This window comes from Psittacula echo, assembly GCF_963264785.1.
Source record: "Psittacula echo genome assembly, chromosome: 15".
Taxonomy (NCBI): Eukaryota; Metazoa; Chordata; class Aves; order Psittaciformes; family Psittacidae; genus Psittacula; species Psittacula echo.
Genome location: NC_137751.1, coordinates 4942330 through 4959581, shown reverse-complemented (window position 1 = coordinate 4959581; position 17252 = coordinate 4942330). Strand labels below are relative to the sequence as shown.

At 50.4% G+C, this 17252-nt stretch overlaps 2 protein-coding genes across 8 annotated transcripts; one reads left to right on the top strand and one right to left on the bottom strand.

Annotated features, from left to right (window-relative positions):
• Window positions 1-6255: 6255 nt before the first annotated feature.
• LOC308227290 (uncharacterized protein) lies at window positions 6256-10345 on the bottom strand (the record flags this gene model as incomplete). 6 transcript variants are annotated; one of them, XR_013958034.1, is made up of 4 exons in its annotated part: window positions 6256-6477; window positions 6607-7689; window positions 9469-9528; window positions 10065-10345. XR_013958034.1 is itself a non-coding variant. In XM_080629763.1 (3 exons), the coding sequence occupies 3 exons, from the start codon at window positions 10343-10345 to the stop codon at window positions 7563-7565; spliced, it is 468 nt and encodes a 155-aa protein (XP_080485889.1). In that variant the 3' UTR covers window positions 6256-7562. The 6 variants fall into 6 exon arrangements, 2 of the variants coding, with proteins under 2 accessions (XP_080485889.1, XP_080485890.1); XR_013958035.1 differs by having other exon boundaries at window positions 6256-6846; window positions 7005-7689; XR_013958036.1 differs by having other exon boundaries at window positions 6256-6846; window positions 7323-7689.
• On the top strand, window positions 10051-14005 carry SRSF1 (serine and arginine rich splicing factor 1). 2 transcript variants are annotated; one of them, XR_013958033.1, is made up of 6 exons: window positions 10051-10663; window positions 10955-11139; window positions 11396-11568; window positions 11826-12012; window positions 12430-12549; window positions 13487-14005. XR_013958033.1 is itself a non-coding variant. In XM_080629762.1 (5 exons), exons 1-5 carry the CDS (start codon window positions 10470-10472, stop codon window positions 12450-12452), a joined length of 762 nt encoding a protein of 253 aa, XP_080485888.1. In that variant the 5' UTR covers window positions 10051-10469; the 3' UTR covers window positions 12453-14005. The 2 variants fall into 2 exon arrangements, 1 of the variants encoding a protein (XP_080485888.1); XM_080629762.1 differs by having other exon boundaries at window positions 12430-14005.
• The last annotated feature ends 3247 nt before the right edge of the window (window positions 14006-17252 follow it).

Genomic DNA, 17252 nt, shown 5'->3' with positions numbered 1-17252 from the left:
TGAGGGCAATGCCCTGCACCCACTGACATGCTTTGGGTCAGCACAGGCCACCGCAGCAGGTCCCCTGGCTTTGGCCGGGCTGCATGCTGGTGCTAATGCAGTAACAGGCTTAGCTACAGCCCTTTATGAGCTCCCATCTCAGCAGCAGCAGGAGTAAATATTGTTACAGTGCTGTTTCCAGGGGCTCTGGATGGCTGGAGGGGGCTGAGGTGCTGATCTCAGGGCTGAGGAGGGGGGAAAGGCCCTGTATGGGCAGTCAGTGGTGCACAGAGCGGGCTCCAGCATTAGTGGCTGATTCTGTAACCCCATCCCAGATCCATCCTGCCTCCTTCCCAAAGAATCTGCAGCAAGAGGAGATGGAGGAGCTGTACTCCTGCCCAGCACAGCCTGGCTGTGGCTTGGTGCTGCCCTTGGCATGTGGAGGAGCACGGCCTTGATGGAAGAAAGTGCTCCAGATGCCAGGGAGGGAGCTGCGTTCCTGAAGGGTGACAAAAAGCACTTAGAAATTCCTCTGAGTCACTATATAAGGCACTTCACAGGGATTCACAGGAAAAGGGCCTGGCAGCGAGGAGCCGTTTGCCATCTAAGGCTCTGCTCCTCCTGCTCTGTGGCCACGCACTTCCCATGGGACACATTTCCAATCCCAGGCGATTTGAAGTCAAAATCCACGGACTGCCATAAGAAATGCAGAGGTCTGGGATCCAAAGGCTGGGAGTGTGGCTGCAGCATCTCACAAACTCTGCATCCATCCCGCACCTCCACCATAACACCCCCCACAGGAGATTTTTCCTCTTATTTAATCTAAACCCACTTTGCTATAACTTAGCCCATTACTTCTGCTCTGCCCTGCCATGGATGTGGCACACTGATGTATTTTGTAGCATGTGTCTGTAGCAGACGGCTGTTGAAATGTCACCTTTGTCTCCTTCCCTCATGTCTCCTTGTGCTTCTCCAGGCTCCAGCATCAGTCACTCTCTTTTGCCAATAATCAATAAAACCAGCAGAAGTAAAGAACCTTCTTTCATTAATTCCCCTCCTCACTCTTCCCACATGTCCCAAAGGATGTGTACGAGCACCAGGCACCCTGGAGCAGAGCCGCCGCTCCACACTAAGGGAGATTTGGCCACTTCATCATATCAGCACAAATGCTGTCTGTCAGGCCCTGCCTGCTGCAGCTGGAGCACGAACATCACACGCTGCGGGCACTCTTCCTGTCTGGTGACATTGCAATCACCGATAATCATCCTCCTGTGGCTGAGGCATCGAGCAGGGAGCCCGCAGCTCCTTGCAGAAATGCGCTGCAAAGCAACTGCACTGAAAGGAGATGTAAGGGTGAGAGGGAAGCACTGCCAGCAGCTCAACCCGCACCCAGCTCCTGCCACGGGGGAGCCTTGCAGGGTCAGATCCCTCACAAGATGCATTATTCTCCCTTGCAAGTGACAGCCCATCCATGAGGCAGCCGTGGGGTGAGCTGGATCTGCCCTTCCACAGGCTGCAGTCCCCATCCACCAGCTTCCCAGCTGCTGGAGCCACATCCTCACCTGTTATTTTGTACTAGGAGTTGATTGTTTTGGCAAGTGCTTTGCAAACTGCATGAGGGAGGGTTTGTGATCAGTCCAGGGCTGTGCTTTGATCAATCTTGTCTGTGAAGCAGTTTTCAGCGCCCTGGTTAATGTACGTTATTGTCTCCCTGAATCCTGCTATAGAACCTGAATAAATCCCGTGGAAAAAGAAAATGCCCTACAAAAGGAAATGTAAAACTCCAGCAAGGACCTGCAATGCTGATGTTGAGGGTTTGGTGACCATAAATACTCAATATAAGACCCCAAGTCCTTCAGTTTATGGTTCACAAATTCGGGATGATAAAGTGTTTTCACTACCTGCCATCCTCTTTGAGGCACAGATCCAGTCTGGGTGCATTTCTGTCTCCCAGGTGTTACTCTCACATCCCCTAGGGAATGGGAACCACGTTCTCCTTGTGCCTGATGCTCCAAGCACCTCATCCATGCCTAATCTACAAAGGCTTTCAGTCCAGAGTGCACAAAAACGAGCCCTGGAGCTGTCCCCCACGTTCCCCAGCTGGGAAGAGGGCCACTACCCATTATTGCTGCTGGGATCAGTGTGTCTCAAACCCCCAAACACATCCTTGGGCCATGCAATGCCCTGTCCCCAAAGCCACCAAGGCCCTTTGGTGTCTCCGGTGTGCACAGACCTATTGCTCATGTCTCCTGTCGGATCTGCCCTGGAGCAGTGGTAGCTGCAGCGTGGCACCACAGCAGGGCAGCCTGGGCTCATCTCCAAGGCAAACGGGCTTAAAACTGTGACAAGCTGTAGATGGCTTCTTGTCTAATGTCGCTTTCCAGGAGGTAGTGCATTCCTTGGCATCCCGCAAGCGAGGTAGGAAAAACTAATACTAAACCACTTGTGAGCCTTATTAATATGTATTCAGGTCATCCGCTCGCTGCAAGTTTTTGCAAGTGACTCGCGGTGTGCAGTTCATGCAGGAGCTGTAAATAAGAGCCTGGAATCTCAGCGGAGTCCTATTAGGAACACAACAACTGCCTTTGTGCATGCGGAGGGACGAGGGGTGATGCAGCCCAGCCCTGGCTCCCAGACCAGCTGGATGCAGAGAGCTGAGAACTTGCATCAATCTGATCTGTCCCAAAGTGAAAGATGGGTTTGGAGACAACATAAATACCAAAGGAAGTTGGTCCTACAAGGGGCCCTGCCTGCACATCAAAGGCTTCCTAAATCTTTTAAGGCTAGAAGTGCTGTTGGGATCCTCTACTGCACCCTGCTGTGAGCCACAGCGCTCACCAGGGTTGGTTTTGTGGTCAAGCAGAGCACAGCATTGCTCTCGGATGAGCTGTGGATGCCAAGGCAATGCTGGGTTGCTCTGGGGTGGCTGCAGGTTTGGGGTTTCCTCCTGCAGCACATCCACAGCTGCCTCTCTGTGTGTTTCCTCCTTCCTCCCCTGCTGTGAGCCACAGGCTGCAGTCCCATGGGGTGTCCCTGCTTCGGGAACCAACTCGGAAACCAGTGTAAATTGGTGCTCATGAATGGAACAGCTCAGCAGTAATGTACACACTAACTGGGCATTCATATGCAAACCAACTGTGTGCCCATGCATGGACTAATGGGGAATTCATGCATGGACTTATCCTGCACTTGTGTGTGAGCTCACTGTGATTCTGTGCAGGTTCACTACAGGACCTTTTCGGTTACTCCTGCGCTGGTTGGGCACTCACGCACCTCCAGGGCACTCATGGGTGAACTAATTAGGTGCTGATGCACTAATTGCATGCTAATGCATGAGCATGTTGGGTGCTCAAATGTAAATGAACTGGGCACTTGTGCAGTCACTGATTAGACACTTGTGCATTAATTAATTGGGCACTTGTGCACGACCCAACTGGATGCAAAGCAGCATTCCCACACAGGGCAGGGAATCCCACCGGCGCCAAGCATGGGATGGTGCAGCACCACAATACCCGCTGAGCTGGTGGTTCTGTCTCCCCAGCAGCCACACAAGAGCTGATCTCACACCTTCCCCCGAGCTCCCCAGGGTGTGGGAAGCAGCTACTGCCACACAGACAGCTTAAACTCTGTTCTGGCACAGTATAAATAGGAGCTGCTCCAAAAGCAAGCGAGAAGGTCTGCACGGTGTAGAACGATTTAGGTCAGTCTCACTTCTGTAGTGATTTATTTAAGCTGTGGCAGTTCCTGGCCTGCGTGAGGGAAGAAATGAGGGGGAAAAAAAAGACAGAATCCCCCATATTTACACTATTTTTCTGTAATGTTTATGTTGCAGAAGCTACAGCATCATCTGCCAGTGCCATTTTCATCCAGGCTGGCAGACATTTCCACTACACACTCACATTACTTGGAGTTGTTCTTCAAGGTGGAGCAACTTACTAAGCATAAAATCAGCCCCAAAAAGCTTCTGAGTGGTTGTTTCTCACTGGAAAACACGTCCCATCCTTTGATCACTGCTGAGCCTTTACCAGAAGTGATCCTGCAATACTAAAAATGAGCATCGTGAATGGATTTAGTTGCACTGTGGGTGCAACTCTGCAAACCCACAAACACCCGTTAAAGCAGGACCAGAAATGAGGGGCAGGTGCTGGAGGTGATGCCTTGCAAGGGAGCCTTGTATATAAATGTGTATTTATACAGGCAAGTGTTCACAAGCTCAGTGACAGCACCAGCCAGACCTTCCCTGCCCTCCTCACCAGCCCGGCCTCTCCTCTGTTAATGCTCTCACTGAACCCCATGGAAGAAGCTGCAACGCTTCATCCAATCAGTAATGGAAGTTTTATACATCCCTGAAGTCTGTAATATCTCTGTATACAAGAGGCCACGAGGGATTTTGTTTTAATTAGAGGAATGCTTAAGGTTACTCTGCCTATTGCTTAATCTGCTGTGGAAGTACAGCAAAACACACCAGAGTTGATTCATTGGGGTGTAATTTGCTCCAGGGCCTGTGAGCGCATCGCATCCCCTGCCTGGCACTCCCCAGAGTGGGAGTTACTGGGCAGGATCCTGCCACATCCCCAGTGTGAGGGGTGCTGGTTTTTCATGGCGAGACAGGGAGGAGGTGTCAGGAATGCACTTCATGGCAAGGGAAGAGGTTTCTAGCAAGGAAACTTGGCAAAGCCTGCAAAGGTGGTGGTTTGTAAGGGAATGCAGCAGCTGCTGAGGTCCCATGGCAAGGAAACATCCCTGGAGGAGAGCAAATCTCCGCACAGATGGCATGTGTCCTTGGGAACAGCTTCAGTGGCCTCAGATGGCTCTGCCTTTGTGCTGGGCTCCATGCAACAAACACATCTGTGCCATGGAGCACCGGGGACACAGCAGGTTCCCCAGGCTCCTGTGAGCACCCAAACCCCTCTCCTTTGTGTGAACATCCCATGTGGGTGTCTGGAAGGTGCATTTCCAGTTCAGCCCGGTCCCACCAGTGCTCAGGGGGCACTTTGGTACATCACAGCACCCAGCTTGTGTTTAACTCCCAAACAGGCAAGTAGTCGGTTAGGGAGCAAAGCTGCCTTCTGCTGTGGCTAAGGAGGAGTAAAATGGGGAATAATAACAAAAAGAAAGCCCTGGAGAGAAAAAATTACTCACTGACATCTCTGATGCTCTCAGAGCAAACAAAAGTACACGGAGGCTCTGCTTTATGTGTGCCCATACAACCGGGCAGCACACATTCATTGTTCTTTCTTCCTCTGCTCTTAACAGCAAAAAAGCCTCGCAAGGGACAGCCGGAGACCACGGCTGTAAGCCTGATACCATAAGACATGAAAATCGACTTGGTTTTGCTTTGCCCCACATAGTTTGGTGCAGAACAGCCAGTAGCAGATGACCAGGGTGCTTCCACTCCTCATTTCTGACTACATATTCTAACTTGGTCATTTAAAAGCAGTTGATTTTACCTTTCACCTTCACCTTCCTCAGCTGTTCATATGGAATTATGCACGTCAATGAAACACTTCCAAAAACTTTAGTTGCATTTAAAAATACTCTGCTGGAAACACATTTTAGTGCCTTTCTCACTCATTCTATTTCCTTGTATTAAAATAAACTCAGCAAACCCACACTGATGCCACAGGGGCTGCATCCTGATATCGCTGAAAGCCCCAAGCCGAGAAGGCAGCGGGGATGGTGGCATCGCTGCCGGCAGCTCTCTGATGGAAAGCTAATGGAAACATGGAAAACCTCCTTTTAGAAGCCACTCAGGCCTAGCAAATGAGGGTTATTTTGGGAGAACAAAGATTCAGCTCTACCCACGCTCCCAGGGCTTGGCTCGGTGGCACAGCCACCATGAAGATGTCCACAGGATATCTAAATGCAGTGTGCTCACTGATGTGGTTTCCTGGTGGGGAAGGTGACAGATGCCAGGTGTCAAGTAAGAAGCCATCGATACTGGTAATGGACAAATACAGCCTGTTTAACAGCACAGCAGCATGGGGCTGCCTCACTCAGTTTTGTCACCACTCAGTGTTTCAGTTCCCTGTATCAGGACAGATCACTTGCTCCAAGACAAAACCCAAGTGGTGGGAAAGCAGGTGTCGAATTGGGTCAGTGAGCTCCTGGTGCTGGTGCCTGGGACGTGGGAAGGTGTTGAGGAGAAAGGAGGGAATTGCAGGAAAAGCACAGGGAAATAAAAACAGCAACAGAAAAAGGAGCAAAGGAGCAGTTGAGGACTCTGCCTAACCACAAGGATCATGCTCAAATCAGCAACCCAAACAGATATGCTCCTTTTTGCTATTTATTCCTCATCAGGTTTATTTTCATTAACAGTTCGCATCCATTTTCCTCAATCCACATCAGGCTGTAGGAACATAAGCGTTTTCCCAGGGATAGAAATCAATTAAAACAGGTTTGGCAGGGGGATCATTTAAACTTTTCAGTCTGTGCTAACCACTGCCTTTCCCTTCCTGCCCCCAGACATGGTGCAGGAATCAAAGGTGAAACCAGGAGCTGAAAATCAGAGTAAATTACAAACATGAGAACAGAAATCACATCAAGTCCCTAAGTTTTATTTCTTTGAAAATGGTTTTTAAATTAACCTTTAATTAACTAACTTTAATTAACTATTAATTAATTTACCCTTTAATTGCTACTAGCCAGGCAAATACCACATAGGACTTAGCTACATTCCATTTCCTCGTGTCCCTCCAGCCAGCTGGGCAGATAGAGACCAGAGTGGGGTGATGAGGTGGCTCGTGGTCCTGCAGGGATGGACTTGGGCTGCAACGGATACTCTTGGAAGGGCCCCAGGCATCTGCTCCATACGATCACATCTCTGCTGAACACATCATGCCCAAGCCCTGAGATGCTGTGGTTGTTCTAACATAAAGAGAGCAATGTTTCAGAGCATCTATAAATGAACACTTTCACGGCGCCTTCCAGGCATGATTTGAATCCAGGTGGTGTTATCTACACAAAACACCAGGGTTCTCCTGCAGCCTGCTCCTCTGGGTGGCTTTGCTGCTTTAAATCCCTACCTGCGTGTGTCCCTGCAGGAGAAATCATGCTGTCGGAGCGCACTGTGGTGTTTGTTTGCATCGAGACATGCTGCAGCATGTGCGTGTGAAAGTGTTGTGCTGACATCTAAACCTACAGAACTAAAACAAGCTCTGTCACCATGCACGGATGGGAATCGTTTCCAACTTGCACACGCTCCCCTTGTCATATCTGTACTCAGTTTCCCTGAAAAAAAATCACAGCCTCTATTTTTCTATCTTTTTCTACAGGAAAATGAGTAACTTTGATAACATTCAGGCGCTCTTTAAAATCAAAGGCCCCCAAAATATGAGCTTTACATTTCAATCTCCATAGACACTGTGCAGCTTCATGTTACTGTCGAAATGGCAAAGGAAACCACTTGAGCAGTGTATTCACAACTGTTGAGGGAAGGAAAAGGCAAGTTTGGACAATTCAAAGCTCAGTTCTTAAAACTCCCTGTTACAACGCAAGGCGCCATTGTGAAAATGACCCTTTTCTTCCAAACAATCTGGGCTTTGATGAATTGTTATTTTGCCACCAAGTAAGATTAGCGAAGACTAATCCCAGCTGGATTGTGCAGTACGAGGATTAGGAAAAACAGGTTTTGTCTGATGGAGCCAGGCGAGTGGTGAAGGTGATGGGAGCTGCTCACAGAACCACGGTGCAGTCGTCTCAGCCACGGCTCTGAAATGAAACCAAGTGACCCCATTATAAAGCACTTCAGTATCTCTGCATAAGAAGAACTACCTGTGGCACAGGCTGCCTCATCCCTGGCAGTGTTCAAGGCCAGGCTGGACGCAGGGGCTTGGAGCAACCTGCTCTAGTGGACGTTGCCCCTGCTTCTGTATACTGTGACACACCATATTTGCACCATCCATTGATGTTCACTGTTGGAAATCCCTGCTTTCCATCACTCCCATTCCGAGAAGCAAAACTTTGTCATTTTACAGTAGCTGCCTTTTCCACCAGGATTATTTGCCATTTCCTTCCCAGTCATTTCTTTCCTCCATAATTAATGTCTAATGGTTCTCCACATACACATTCAGACAGAAAGCCAAAAGCGACTCAGACAAAGCAAACAAATGCTCTGCAGCTTATCCAAGTGTTTCAAGCCTCTGCGGATAACACAGGGCTAAAAAAGGTAATGAGGAAGAAAGCATCCTATACTTCTATAAAGAGACACTTCATTAAGGTAATTAAGGCAGCCATTTAAAGGATTATTAACACACAAAAGAAATTATGCAACGGGCTTTTGGGCAGACTCACTAGTATTTTATGGTGCCTTTAAGAAATAAAGTGGTTTAATAAGCTTTTGAAAAGAAAGACTCATTTCTTGGCGAAGGATGGAGCCTTCCCTGCACTGGGGAAGAGCATATTCGGGGTCTTTGTGATTATTTTGTGAGGAGATGAGTTGTTCTTTGGGCTTTTTAAGGGAGAATGAGTGTTTCTGAAAGCTGGCAAATAACTGAATTAGCTGGTTAAATTGTGCTGGTTTAAAGCAATGTTTTATTGCCCCCAAGCACCCACTGAAATCATGTAGATCAGTGTTGGAACCACAGCACATGGCAGTCATTGTCACCATTCCACTACAAATGAAACAGTGAAGCCTTAAGACTCTTAAAGACATAGAAAATCCCTAGAGAGATGCTAGTTTAGACTTCACAAACCCCCTCTTCTGAAGAAGGGCTTTCTCCCAACATCCTTCAGTGATTGATCATAGTCTTTATTGAACCATGGTCAATCTAACACAGATATCACTAGTGCTAAAATCACTAGAGCCAGGCATGACTGATTTCACCTCCATCTGTAAGTTAAACACATTATGCCATTGCCCTGCAAGCCTTTCTCTAACTGTAGGCTGGGTTTTCTAGAGGAAAATGTGTGCTTAGTGAAGAATAAAGCACCCACAACAGTGCTAAAGAGACATGACAAACTCCTCAAATCCCTTAATTAACTTAGGGAGCCTAAAGGGTTTTGCTACGTGCTCAGGTACTGCTCCAACCCCACCACAGTGGTTGCAGAGCCTCAACCCTCCTGGCACTGTGTGGATTTGCTTGTGCTGATAGAGGAGACGCCAAGGGATAAACAAGAGACATCCAGGCGGCAGGAATACAACTATTCCAAGCATTTTAACAAGGATCCCTCCCACCTCTGTTCTTTCTTGTGGATACATTCTGCTCTAAACGGATTTAATTGAAATTATAACCTCATAAATGTAACATAGTTCTGTTGCTTTCTTGCTGCTTCCCCAGAAATCCTTTTCCACCCTCTTTTGGGCCCATTCCTGGCATAACTCTGCAGGCACAACACACAGCAGGCACTTTGGCAGGAGCACACAGCCCTTGGGAAGCGATGCTCTCATGAACGTGTCCACTTGAGATGTGCCTTTGCCTCCACCTCCAGTGCTTTTGTGTTCTTTTATTAACTTATAGACAAGAAACAAAGTCAAGTAGTCTTTCAGACCTGTTCTGTGTCAATCTGAGAGTCCTCCCAGAGCACACCGTAAGTCTGATGCAAGAGCCCCTTAAATCAACAACATAGCAGCGTCAAGGGGATTAAAACCAACACAACCAAAACCCCGCGGCCATAAAACCTGACTTTAACTCTCTGCTGAAGGGCACTGAACGCAGGATGCTCGCATGGCTGAGCAGCACACCCAGGCCTGGATTCAGCTCTCCATGCCCTCAGGGCAGCCATTTTACCTCAGTGTGGCCGAGCCACAGACCTACCCTCAGCCCTCCCGCCTGCCCCAACAGCAGCACACGTTCCTGGGCCCACCGAGTGGGAACCGAGCGGGGACAGAGCCGAGCAATGCCCGCAACAGCACGGACGGACGCGGTACAGCCGCCATCAAGACCTTCTCCAACCACAGGCCCCGCCCGCGCGGTGCATTATGGGACACACCCCGCGCCTTGGCGCCAAGCGCCGCCGCGGTGCATTGTGGGACACACCCTCCTCTGCCCCGGCCGGGACTTTTTGGTGCGGACGCCGCACCGGACGTGACGTCATACGGCCTGCCGCTGTAAAAGCTGCGGTCGGCCGTTGCGTTGCTTCCTTACCGCGGGCACCGGGAGCCTCCTGAGGGGGAACCGGGCCCGCTGCGGCCTCCCGCGGAGGAGCCGCGCTGCCAGCGCGCGTTTGGCTGTTCCGGGTGGAGCCGCTGAGGGGCGAGAAGAGAGGGACTTCTTTTCATCGGATCCGCGCATGCGCAGTACCGAGGGGTGAGGGCGCGGCGGAAGACACCGGTCTCCGCTTCATTCCCCGTGAACGAGGGAGGTGGTGCGTCCCGGGGTGAAATCGCTGCGCGCAGTTGGAGCGTGAGGGGAGCCGTGGTCGCCATTTTGAAGCGGTGTTTGGGGGAGGCGGCGCGCTCGCTCCCGTGTGCCCAGCCCGGCCCCGTGCCCGTCGCCTACCCGCTCCTTGCGCCCCGGCCCTGCACCGCCGCAGCCATTGCCGACCTTGCCATGTCCGGAGGGGGCGTGATCCGCGGCCCAGCCGGCAACAACGACTGCCGCATCTACGTGGGGAACCTACCCCCCGACATCCGCACCAAGGACATCGAGGACGTCTTCTACAAGTACGGGGCCATCCGCGACATCGACCTCAAGAACCGCCGCGGAGGCCCGCCCTTCGCCTTCGTCGAGTTTGAGGACCCCAGGTGAGACCCACACAGATTCCCCCCATGGGGCAGGGCGGCCCGTGACCCACTGCGGCCTGCCCGTGTGCGCGTCCCACAACGCTGGGCCTGAGGCGGGGGCAGCCGCCTGCGCTGCCGCTCCCCGCCCTGCAGCGCCGGCTCCTTGCGCCGCGGTAACGGGCCCCGCGCCGTTGCGGTGCCGGGGGCCCATGGAGGGGGGCGACGGGCGGGAAGCGGGAACAAAGGCGGGGGGGCGGTGCATGGGCAGGGCGGGGCGGGCGGCCGCGCTCACCGCCTCGTCCCATCCCGCAGGGACGCGGAGGACGCCGTCTACGGGCGGGACGGCTACGATTACGATGGGTATCGCCTCCGCGTGGAGTTCCCTCGGAGCGGCCGGGGCACCGGCAGAGGTGGCGGCGGCGGTGGAGGGGGTGGAGCCCCCCGGGGCAGGTACGGCCCCCCGTCCCGGCGCTCGGAGTACAGAGTGATCGTCTCGGGTGAGTCCTTGCTCTCTTTCTCTTTACCCCAGTGCTTCCCCGGGGTCCTCCAGACAGGCTTCCCAGCGAGAGGTGGTGCGGCTCCAAGTTGTTTCACCTCGCATAGCCTGGGAGGAATGCTGTGCCTGCGAGCAGGTCCTCGAGGCACCGTGCCTGCTTCCTCAACAGCCTCTGTCGACTCTTTTGAGCTGATGCTGTAGCTATAAGAGGCAAGAGTACAACCCGGTTTTAAAGTCGCTCCTTGCTTTTTACATAGGGCTGCCTCCAAGTGGAAGTTGGCAGGATTTAAAGGATCACATGCGTGAAGCAGGTGATGTATGTTATGCTGATGTTTTCCGAGATGGCACTGGTGTCGTGGAGTTTGTACGGAAGGAAGATATGACCTACGCTGTGCGAAAACTGGATAACACTAAATTTAGATCTCATGAGGTAGGTTTCATACTTTCTTTGGCCAGAATTGGATACAAGGGGCTTAACAGTAGGATTTGAAGGTAAGGAACGTGTGGTGTTTGTTTATACACAAAGCGGCTGAGAAGGTCTGTGGTCAGTTTGTCAGGAGATAGGCTTTAAAGCTTTGCTGTCTGTTTCCGTGCTGCTAGTAAACGATATCTGCAGTCTGTCAGCATGCCTAAAAAGATGGCCCTAAAGCCTAGACTTTTCAATCGAAAGTTCTGTCTATTCAATAGGGAGAAACTGCCTACATCCGTGTTAAAGTTGATGGCCCAAGAAGTCCAAGCTATGGAAGATCTCGGTCACGCAGCCGTAGTCGTAGCAGAAGCCGTAGTCGAAGCAACAGCAGAAGCCGCAGTTATTCCCCAAGAAGAAGCAGAGGATCTCCACGCTACTCTCCCCGCCACAGCAGATCCCGATCTCGTACATAAGCGATCACTAGCTCTGATCTTTTTGTAGAAGCCCATGTTGTACACAGTTTTCCTTTAGTACAGTCTTTCATTATCCTCTTTTTTTTTTTAATTCCAACTGTTTTACTCGAATTGGCTAAAGTGTTGAATTGCATTCTTGTGTAAAATCCCTAGTGAGTATTTGCTCCTTCACATCGACATTCCCCTCATGTCTTTGGTAAATTGTATTTTAATTGATGTCAGTCAGGATTGTTTCGATTTAGTTTCTAGTTCAAATACCAACATTCTTGGAGCTGTGGTATTGCTGTGTAAATGTCTCAGTGTTCAGCTATGGTTTATACGAGCTGGGGATGTTGGGATGTTTGTGGCTAACTTGTCTCTTCTGGGGGATCTTATATTTTATCTTGCCTTTTCGTGTGTCTTTCTGTAGACATATCTGAAGAGATGGATTAAGAATGCTTTGGATTAAAGGATTGTGGAGCACATGTCAATCATTTTAGGATTGTCAAAAGGAGGATTGAGGAGGATCAGATCAATAATGGAGGCAATGGTATGACTCCAAGTGCTATTGTCACAGATGAACTTGGCAGTATTGACCTTATACCGAGAGCCAGGCTAATGGAGCGCGTGCACCTCTGTGTCACGTCAGGCATGGTCTAGTTACCGCAGGCTGCAATTGCTCTTTGCTTTGAAACTCTTTTTTGGGGGGGGCAGTTGTGGCTAAATACTTGCTTTTGTTTATTCTCTAGTCCATTATTCCATTCTATTTTTAGTTTTTTTAAGGAATAAACCGGGTCGGGGGTGGGAGTTTCGGTTTACTTTGTCACGCAGCATTTGGTTACAAGTGTTAAATGTTCTGTAGTTATTTGTGCACTTGTAGTAGATCAAAGGGTATCCTTAAATCGGAGTATAATATCAATACTGCTAAAATCTGCATGTCCTCTGTGTGACTGATACAGCATTGCTATTGCATTTCTTAAAGTATCAGACTGAAAGCAAAAATACAACCAACAACTTAGAGAACCAAGTGGGGAATAAGTTAAAGTCTCAGCCCTGCCCCCTCAGACTTAATTGTCAATTGACTCACTGATCCGTTTGCGAACTCCAGTTCCCAGCGTTCCCTTCCAGCCGGGAATGCTGTTGTAGCTCAGGCCTGCAGCAGGTGGATAGTGTTGGCAGTTAAAGCTCTTCCAGTTTCGTAGCCCATTTTTTGCGACCACAAAGCCGTGCGAGCGATGAGTATGTTGGCATTTTCAGTTGACATATTGTAAATATGACAAATGTTTCCTCCCAGTAGTAATTAACATTTCTAAGAAAGAATTATCTGAGCATCACCATTCACGAGTTTGTTTTGGGGAATTGATAGTTATTACTGTACATCTCTGTTAATTGATGGCAAACATAACTGATCATTCCCCAGAATCCTATTTTTTCATTACAGTATCTAACTTTTTGCCTCCTCTTTTTTGGTTTTGCTGGTTATAAAGGTTTGGATTGGAGAGGGCTCACTGGATCCCAATCCTTGGAGCTGGATCATTGGATTCAAATCATAATGTGGATAGGATAGGGAGGCTGAATTACAAGGATTCATGGAGCGGGATCAGATTACCAGGAACATAGGAGTGGATTCCTGCCCCAACCAAACCGCACTCGTGTGGAGTCTTTTTGTTATTCAACTCAATTGGCTATTCCAAAGATACCTTTTTTTTTTTCCTATTTTTGACGATGGGAGCCCTTAAGATGCACGATGGAGTTTTTCCATGGTTTTTGGTAAAAGGAGCAAAGCGAGGACCTGGAGAGGTGCGTTGGAGCGATCTCCTTGGAAGGATTCAGCACGAGTAGATGGTAAACGCTAAAGGGGAAAAAGGGGGGGTTGTTTAAAACATAAAACCGAAGTCATTTCTCTAAATTTAATGACCAATTGGAGTTAAAGTTTGAGCAGGTTTTCAATTGGCTTCTGCCTTTTTCTTTTCCTTTAACAAATAAAATTTTTACAGAAACACACACCCGGGGGTTGTGGTTTGTTGCCAAGCCGAGGGCTCTGCTCGCCACCGCGGCCCCGCTCGGCCACACAAAAGCCTTTTGTGCTCCACAGAGATGTAGTGTTCACAGGAAGCGCTGGTGTTTGAGCTGCTCCTAAAGAAAGGGCTCCGTTCCCTGGGAAATGGGTGGAATTTATTACAGGAGAAGGGGGAAAGAAAGACTTCTTGCTGCTTAGAAGAGGATGTGTTAATATTCATGTTGCTAGTGATACTCGAGGGAAAATGGGAGGTTCGGCAGGCTCTGTGCTGGGCTGTGATCCTGTTGAGGGCAAATGGGGTGTGCAAACCTTCCTGGTGTCCATGGCCCTGGTGGTGTGGCTGGAGGCAGTGAGTGAAGATGGTTACAGAGGAGCAGATGTAATCTGGTTGCAGTCACCCCCAACATCCACCCTGGGAATGTGGCTCCTTTTCTATGTGGTGACTCTTGATGCTTAGTATGAAATCCATGAAAATTCCTTTGGTTATCGAAGTTTGTGCTAGATTTGCAGGGAATTAAAGTGTCAGTGTGGAGCACCAGGGGTTGTGTTTCTGCACGATGTAAGTGCGGTGTACAGGGCTGTCATGGAGAGCACAGGCTGGGTGGTTGGGTCACTGTTTAAGTGGGTACCTTGGGTTTGTGTGGCTGGGGCTGGGTTTTGGTAGCAGGGGGCTGCAGGGATGGCTCCTGTGAGAAGCTGCTGGTAGCTTTCCCCATGTCTGATGGCACCAATGCCAGCCAGCTCCAAGATGGATCTGCTGCTGACCAAGGCTGAGCCCTCAGTGATGGAGATAGCACCTTCACATCTTTAAGAAGATGGATGAAGTCCTGCGCAACAGCAGCTGGAAAAGGAGTGAGAGGAACAGCTCTGCAGACACCAAGGTCAGCGCAGGAGGCAGAAGGTGCTCCAGATACAGAGCAGGGATTCCTTACAGCCCCTGGAGGTGCAGCAGGGGGATTCCCAAAGGAAGCCGTGACCCTGTGGAAAGCCTGTGCAGAAGCAGGACTTGTGATCCCATGGAGAAAGGAGGCCATGCTGCCACAGGGATAAGTGTGAGGAGCCAAAGATGTGTCTATGAGATGTACACTTGATTCTGAATTGATGGCAAAGCCCTGTGCCTGCGGGCAAGGTAAGAGCCACGTTGCACACAGAACAGACTTGGCTGCTGGAATGGCTGTGGGACAATGCTGGGTGAGAAGAGCTGTTGGGATGAGTGGGGTGGGGAGCGTGAAGGTGGGGTGGCACTTGCCAGAGAGGTTTGTTTGTCAGGGTGTGGGAAGCAGGGGAGTGGAGGGGGCAGCGTGTGCTTGATGGCACGTAGGTATGTGCTGTTGGAGGGGAAGTTGGCCTGAAAAACCCCAAACCCTTGTGTGGCCTGAGCTCAAGGAAGGTGAAATGGGAGTGGCTTTAAAGCAGGGGTTCAAGTGTGCTCAGGGAAACAAAACCTCTTTGCACAAAAGGAAACCTGAAGAGTTTGGTTTGGAGTGGAGAGGATCCCTCTGGCTGCCTGGGGGCTGGGAAGAAGGAGACCTTCATGGGGTAGGAGGAGTGAAGGAGGCTGAGACCCTCATGGATAGAAGGGCTAAAGTCCCCTCTTTGAAACACGAGGGTTTGGGTTCTGACCTGGAGAGTCCAATGGCTCTGAACTTAAAGATCTAATTAATGTGCTGAGGCACTAATTCCACTGTGATTTCAAGACACAGCAGTACCTGTACAAGCTCCGAAGTGGTTGCAGTGTGGCAAGAAGCATCACCCTGTGGAAAGGCCATTCCTCCCTGGCGGGAGCACAGGAGGGCACCAGATTCTATGAGGAGGAGGAAACACCAGTGTTTCTTCACGTTGGGATTTGGGGACCGCATCACCTTTGTGCAAAGCCTTTAACACCAAGTTCTTAAAGACCTGGTGGGTTTGTACCCGTGCAAGGAGGCTGCTGGCCCTCCCTGCGGAGTGGGAATGCTGTGTTTAACTTGGAAAAAGGAAGGGAATGGTGGAATGCTAGAGTTCCTTCTTTCTACCCTGAGGGAAGAGATGTTGGGCTGCTGTAGCTGATCCATGTCCCTGCTTTTCACGCAGCGGTGCTGGAGCAGCTCTGCCATTCCTGCACAGGGGAATCTGCCTTTTCCGATGGTCCTGTGCTTCCGATAGTGCTGCTTTGTTGGTACAACTGAGGGCAATTGTCTTCCCTGGGGCTGCGTGGTTTCTCTGTCCTGCCCTTGCTCCACACAGCTGCCTGTTGGCAGCCCAGCACTGCTGGCATTGTGCAGGCACTTTGGGAAGCGCAGCGGTGAAGGAGGGAATCTGTCCCCCTTAATCCCACTGGTAGCAGGGTGCTTCATAAACCTAACACGGAAATGGATGGAAAAGTTGTGGTTTCTCCCAGAAACCATGGTTTGGGGGGGTTTTGTTGTTTTAATGAACAGAAACTTCTGCTTTAGAACAGCAGAGTCATTCATTGACCTGTTCGTATCGGTTGTGGCTTCGGGTTTCTCACTCTTGGTAGCAGCAGTTTTTATCTGTACTGCACAATTGGAGTAATTCCTGTGTTGGCTGAAACCACCTCCAGCTCTGGTAAGGGTAAGTGCAGAATGAGCCTCACTGCACCTGCGGCTGAATCGGTTTCAAGCAGAAAGGTGAATGTTTAGGAGGAAAAACCCCATCAAGTCAAGATTCCAGGCAGTTCCCTGTGTAACCAATGTTCCCTAACATCCCTCTCCCGCGTGCCTGCAGAGCTGAGTTCGACTTGCAGGGCTTCATGTAAGCAGCCACACTGTGTGCTCCTTGAAGGGCACAGAGCCTCACCTGCCCCTCGGCCATAGAATCCTGGAATGGTTTGTGTTGAAGGGACCTTAAAGCTCATCCAGCTCCAACCCCTGCCACAGGCAGGGACACCTTCCACTGGAGCAGCTTGCTCCAAGCCCCTGTGTCCAACCTGGCCTTGAACACTGCCAGGGATGGGGCAGCCACAGCTTCTCTGGGCACCCTGTGCCAGCGCCCTGCTCCCGGTGGTGCAAGGGTCCAGGCTCAGCCTGTTCCTGCGCCCTCCCCACCGGAGCGCTGCGTGTGTGTGCAACAGTTGTAGGGCCATTAGCATAATTTTATGCACTAATTTGTGTAATCATTAAAGAGCTGAGAAGGGCATTGTTCGCATGAGTAATTACCTCGGTGTTCCAATAGCTCTTGTTCATTCTGGCAGTGGGTTTCATGTTTCTGTGAGTCAGCCAAAGAGCCCTGCT

Coding starts and splice junctions, on each gene's coding strand:
- SRSF1 (XM_080629762.1), top strand. CDS start 10,470: ATGTCCGGAGGGGGCGTGATCCGCGGCCCAGCCGGCAACAACGACTGC. Junction 11,140..11,395: donor GTACAGAGTGATCGTCTCGG/GTGAGTCCTTGC, acceptor CTTTTTACATAG/GGCTGCCTCCAAGTGGAAGT. Junction 11,569..11,825: donor CTAAATTTAGATCTCATGAG/GTAGGTTTCATA, acceptor TCTATTCAATAG/GGAGAAACTGCCTACATCCG.